Below are 6,598 nucleotides of genomic sequence, written 5' to 3'. Positions count from 1 at the left end.
TGCGGCACAGGAATTTAGTGTTATAAAATTATTATTATCATTAGTATCATTTCTGAGCTCACTCAGGGCTTTCTCTGATGCCCAGATCAGCTCGTCAATGTCGGATGTCTTTTCCTATGATATTCAAAATCCAAAACTATTTTACCTGATAATTATAAATGATTGTGATTTAGTTCTAACAGTCAGCCATGACAACATTCATGTTTTATTGTTTCCTAACTTTTCAGAACGTGAAGACAAAGTCACTCTGACAGCAGATGCCAAGATCATTCAACATGCAGGAGGCAGAGTGACACTGACCTGTTCTGCATACAGACCTGCTGCTTTAATGTATGAGCTTTTTAGACGCTCTTCATTCCACGATAGTGAGACATTTATAAATATATCAAATGGAGTTTTCAATATTACTGAAGGAGGGATCTACAGATGCAGAGGATTTACACAGGGATTCTTTACACCTGTGAGCGATGATGTCACCATTAAGGAGACTGGTGAGTTTAAGCTTTAAGAACAACAATTGAATCCCATATGTAGGACAGATTGTAACTCTGCTGAGTGACTGATTTCAGACTGTTATCAAATTGAACATTTATATTGATAATGTAAGACTAATGAGAATTCATCAACAAAAAGGTAAAACTAAACATCTTTCAGCTGATAAACAGCTCAGAGATAAATATATGAAGTACATTCACTCTACACTTCTACAGACGTTTAAGTTATTCCAAGATTTTAAAGGGTACATAATAAATAATCCAAGGTAGCACAGGTAGTTGATGGAAAATATTTCATATTCTTACAACACATTCAAATTCTTGCAACAAAATAGAACAATGTAAATTTGCACATTTTCTACAGAAAACAAAAGGACGTTTTTGTATTTGGTTTTTCTTACGTCTAACTGTCCATTTGTTGTATTGACAGTTTCCAACAGAGTTTCAGTGACTATGGAGCCCAACTGGTCTCAGATCTACAGAGGAGAGAAAGTCACTCTGAGATGTGAGATCAGAGGAGGTGGAGGAGCTCAGTGGACGTATGAATGGAGACCAAACAGAAACTCTCCATCATCCAGGGAATATAAGATCAACTCAGCTACTGCGTCTGACAGTGGAGAATACAGCTGTATGGCTAAAAGTGACTATAAGCAAACACAATGGAGTGATGCCTTCAGACTGTCAGTGTTGTGTGAGTCAAACTCTCCTCTTTTCATGCTTATCTTTATCATCTAGAGAAAAACATAAAACTTTTAGCCAACTCTGGCTAGCTAAGGCACCTCATATTTTTAAAATCAAAAGAGAAAATGATCAGAAACTACAAAAAACATCTATGGATCCAGGCATAATGACTGATTTTTGAGGATCTTCTGTAATTTAACTCAACTCCCTGACATTAATAGATATTTCATCAATGAGGACAATCCCGTTCAACCAGGGCCATTTGGGTTTTTTCCCTTTTAAAATAAACAGATTCAGTCAAACACTTCATTTTGTTGACTTGTGTTCTTTTCCCATTATGTTTAATTCATGATCTGAAATGTTTGACAACCATAGAGAATAGCAAATAATCACAAAACTGTCTTTTTCTCAAAACTGTGTAGAGAAAATGCAATCAACCTTTAAATTTAAGATGAAGAAAGATCAACTCAGATCAGAGAACCACAGTATGTGGGAGAGAAGACAATTGTTGAGAAAGAACTGAGTTGTTCACAGTAAAATTACCATTTTAAATACTTTTGTAAACAAACTAAATAGAAAAACTGAATAAATTATGTGGGTTTTAATCAAGCATTATATGTTATTCAGGTAATAAATTACTGATTTCATTCTGTCAGAAGAACAAAGGGAAACAACACAAGTTGAATTTTTTTATTTAATTTTTTTGTGGGAAATGTCCAGAGCACGTAAAAAAGAGCAAGTTCATTAAACTTATGCCTTTAATCTGGTTAGAGAATAATACATATCTAGGGATTTGGTATTTTAATGTTCATAGACTTTGTCTCATGTTTCTGATATCTGGTGATATAACATAAATTACGCAATAAGAACTAACGATGAGCTTATACTCTACAAAATGTTTGGCAAAATTTCATGACCTACCCACTATCACTTTCCTCAACTCAACAGCAGAGAAGCCCAGAGCCACGGTGACAGCAGACAACACAATCATACCAGCAGGGGGCAGTGTAACACTGAGGTGCTCAGTGGAGAACTCTGCTGGTTGGAGGATTTACTGGTTCAGACAGGACTTTGAATCTTCTAGAGCTACAGACATTAAAAACAATAAACCAGATGGAACCATCAGAGTCTCAGATGGAGGTCTGTACAGCTGCAGAGGAGAAAGAGGAGATCCAGTTTTCTACACTGACACCAGCACAAAGGTCACTATTCAGAAAACTGGTGAGTTTAGTTATCAGCTTGTCATTAAAACAAGCATAATTGATTATTAAGTTGTTACATAAGCTGAGAAATAAAAACTACTTCAATATGTACTTCATATACTTGCCCTTGAAATAACCATTTTAAAAATGTTAAGCTTTGAAACTGTATCTTTCCTTCCTTGAATAATAGCAATAGTAAAAAAAAGTTATCTCCCACCTTGTTAAATTGACATAAGTGAATTTAACAAATTATTTTCATCATTGTTTTTGTCTGTTTAACTTCTTCATGCAAACAGTTAAACCCACTGTGATCCTGCAACCCAACTGGCCTCAGATATACATTGGAGAGAAAGTTACCCTTAAGTGTGAGATCCAAGGTGGAAGATTTAGGTATGGAACAAAGCAATGGAGAAAAAACAACTCTGTTAAACCTGGAAGGTCCCAAGAATACATGATCACCTCTGCAACAGAATCTGACAGCGGTGATTACAGCTGCAGAGCAGAAGGAGACAGGTTCTCCTTATCAGTGTGGAGTGATGATGTCGCATTAGTTGTATGTAAGTTGGTCATTTTTTATTAATATGAAAGTTATGTTCATTTTGATGCTCATTGATTGTGTTTATTTAGAAGTTGTTGAACTTTTAGATCAATAACAATTGCTGAAAAAACTAAAGCAAAATTCTAAACATCAGTAATGTAATTGTAGATGTAATGTAATTAAACCATTTAATTTTTTTTCTTCTAACAAAAACATTTAATCACAGACCATCAAAGCAAAGTGAAGTTCTTTAATTGAAACTCATAACATTGTTATTATTAATTCAGAAAATTGCACAAAAGAACAAAGTAAACATTTCCAATCCTAAATCACTCACACTTTACAGATATGCTTGTAGAGAGGAATTCAAATGTTTTATCTGGTGATAGTGAGTAAATGACACCATAAATGCTAAAGGTTATTCTATATTTCTAAAAATGATATGCAAAACATTTTTTAATGATTTGCCCTCCTTGAACTTTTCTTCAACTCAACAGCAGAGAAGCCCAGAGCCACAGTGACAGCAGACAACACAATCATACCAGCAGGGGGCAGTGTAACACTGAGGTGCTCAGTGGAGAACTCTGCTGGTTGGAGGATTTACTGGTTCAGACAGGACTTTGAATCTTCTAGAGCTACAGACATTAAAAACAATAAACCAGATGGAACCATCAGAGTCTCAGATGGAGGTCTGTACAGCTGCAGAGGAGAAAGAGGAGATCCAGTTTTCTACACTGACACCAGCACAAAGGTCACTATTCAGAAAACTGGTGAGTTTAGTTATCAGCTTGTCATTAAAACAAGCATAATTGATTATTAAGTTGTTACATAAGCTGAGAAATAAAAACTACTTCAATATGTACTTCATATACTTGCCCTTGAAATAACCATTTTAAAAATGTTAAGCTTTGAAACTGTATCTTTCCTTCCTTGAATAATAGCAATAGTAAAAAAAAGTTATCTCCCACCTTGTTAAATTGACATAAGTGAATTTAACAAATTATTTTCATCATTGTTTTTGTCTGTTTAACTTCTTCATGCAAACAGTTAAACCCACTGTGATCCTGCAACCCAACTGGCCTCAGATATACATTGGAGAGAAAGTTACCCTTAAGTGTGAGATCCAAGATGGAAGATTTTATTATGGAACAAAGCAATGGAGAAAAAACAACTCTGTTAAACCTGGAAGGTCCCAAGAATACATGATCATCTCTGCATCAGAATCTGACAGCGGTGATTACAGCTGCAGAGCAGAAGGAGACAGGTTCTCCTTATCAGTGTGGAGTGATGTTTTCACATTAGTTGTATGTAAGTTGGTCATTTTTTATTAATATGAAAGTTATGTTCATTTTGATGCTCATTGATTGTGTTTATTTAGAAGTTGTTGAACTTTTAGATCAATAACAATTGTTGAAAAAACTAAAGCAAAATTCTAAACATCAGTAATGGAATTGTAAATGTACTGAATTAAACCATTTCAATATATTTTTTATGAAAACCTTTAATAGCAAAGTGAAGTTCTTTAATTGAAACTCATAACATTATTATTAATTCAGGAAACTGCACAAAAAAAAACAAAAATAAACATTTCCAATCCTAAATCACTCACACTTTACAGATATGCTTGTAGAGAGGAATTCAAATGTTTTATCTGGTGATAGTGAGTAAATGACACCATAAATGCTAAAGGTTATTCTATATTTCTAAAAATGATATGCAAAACATTTTTTAATGATTTGCCCTCCTTGAACTTTTCTTCAACTCAACAGCAGAGAAGCCCAAAGCCACAGTGAAAGCAGACAACACAATCATACCAGCAGGGGGCAGTGTAACACTGAGATGTTCAGTGGATAACTCTGCTGATTGGAGGATTTACTGGTTCAAACGGGACTTTGAGTCTTCTAGAGCTACAGAGATTAAAAACAATAAACCAGATGGAACCATCAGAGTCTCAGATGGAGGTCTGTACAGCTGCAGAGGAGAAAGAGGAGATCCAGTTTTCTACACTGAAACCAGCAGAGAGGTCACTATTCAGAAAACTGGTGAGTTTAGTTATCAGCTTGTCATTAAAATAACAAGCGTAGTTTAAATCTTTTATCTGCTGATTTTTATAAAACACAATAATAAATGGAATGCAACATAATGTTAAATAATAACAGATAAAATAGTTGTGTCAGAACAACAATTTTAGAATCAAAAGATGGGAAAATAAGAAAATTAGGGAAATGAGCCAACTGTTTCTTTCAGTAATTTGTAACACTCATGGTATTTTTATCCCACTAACATGTTCTAACTATAAAATAGTTGATTCCATATCTGTGTTTCCTGATCATGCACTTCAGCTATGATCTGTTTGTAGGAGTTCAGATTCTGAGTATTCCTAATGGAAAACTTCTGAAACTAGAAGTTTTTATATAATATAGGGCAGTAATAAATCAAACAACATATTATTTAATGAATCAGTCACCCCATTAACAAGGTAAAGTTGTTCTTTTCTAACTAAGGAGACAGGAGTCGGCTGATTCCTCTCTGGACATTTATTAGGAACACCTGGGCAGGTGGTACAGGTCAAACCAGGGTCAGTCCCAGGCTGGAAAAGGAAACGACTTAACATTCAGAAATCAGTTATATAAATCAGTCAATATGCATAGTCTGAACAATAATTGGGAATGTTTGGCTTGCAGCTAGCATGCTACATGCACCTAGCTGCATCAAATGCCACTAATGACAGATTCCAACACAGGAAATATTCTAATAAGCAAAGTTGATATAAAGCCCAGTTTCTTTTATTGTAGTTTAAAAGTTTAATTAGTAGCATTGCCTTTGCCTTGAATACATTTGGCTGTTACCAGATAGAACAAGCTGCACCACTGAACATGTAAAGAAGTAGGAAGTTAAGGTGTCTGTCATTGACATGTAGATGTTGATGAGAAAGTAAACTCTCTCCAACAGATAAAGTCTCTGTGTCTCCATCATGGCTGAATCCTGGAGCCTCAGTGACTCTGAGCTGTGAGGGAAACTCTGCTGAGTGGAGAGTGAAGAGGTTTATAGAAACAGGAAAACTGTCAGACTGCTCCAACTGGGGGAGAATGACTGGATCTACATGCACCATTAACAGATACTGGTCTGATAGTGGAGTTTACTGGTGTGAGTCTAGATCAGGAGAGTTCAGCAATGCTGTCAACATCACTGTACAGGGTAGGTTATGTTTTCTAGTACTGTTCTTCTACTATTTGTATATGAAAAAAAATCACAATTCATCCCAGTACATTGTTAGGTGAAACCAATTTATTATTATTGATGTTAATTTATTGTTTACTTTTAATTAGGAATCCACAATAATGACTGTCAAAACCTTCTGTAGTGATTTTCAACAGTCTTGTATAGTCTTGATAACATACAGATTTTCTTTAGTGGCTCTTTATATGTGCAGAAAATGATAGAAATCACATTTGATTATTCTTTAATTTGTCTGGAAATCGAGTGTTAAATCTTGGCGTGAAGAAAAAAAACTGCTTTGCACATAATTTTTTATTTGTTTACTTATTTTCCTCTGTCACCTCTATTTATAAAAAAAATCAATTCTGACATGTAATACTCTGTGATTGTTTTACAGATGATGATTCTGCTCCTCTCCTGCTGAGTCCTGTTCATCCTGTGACTGAGGGAGATCCTGTTATTCT

The 6,598-nt window shown here is 34.9% G+C and overlaps 1 protein-coding gene across 1 annotated transcript in view; it reads left to right on the top strand.

The window, feature by feature from the left end:
* Positions 1-237: 237 nt before the first annotated feature.
* The window catches only part of LOC106962005 (Fc receptor-like protein 5), a 29,554-nt gene continuing 23,193 nt past the window's right edge, over positions 238-6,598 (top strand). The window contains exons 1-7 of the mRNA XM_015056140.1: positions 238-491; positions 925-1,185; positions 3,413-3,685; positions 3,963-4,223; positions 4,685-4,957; positions 5,868-6,113; positions 6,532-6,585. Of these exons, the coding sequence (XP_014911626.1) occupies positions 329-491; positions 925-1,185; positions 3,413-3,685; positions 3,963-4,223; positions 4,685-4,957; positions 5,868-6,113; positions 6,532-6,585 (1,531 nt within the window). The 5' untranslated portion in view covers positions 238-328. The remainder of the gene's footprint in view (positions 492-924; positions 1,186-3,412; positions 3,686-3,962; positions 4,224-4,684; positions 4,958-5,867; positions 6,114-6,531; positions 6,586-6,598) is intronic.

Source organism: Poecilia latipinna, unplaced genomic scaffold (assembly GCF_001443285.1).
Source record: "Poecilia latipinna isolate Pla-1442-1.1 unplaced genomic scaffold, P_latipinna-1.0 Scaffold1360, whole genome shotgun sequence".
NCBI lineage: Eukaryota > Metazoa > Chordata > Actinopteri > Cyprinodontiformes > Poeciliidae > Poecilia > Poecilia latipinna.
Note: the sequence above shows the minus strand (reverse complement) of the source record. Positions and strands in the feature narration are given on the sequence as shown.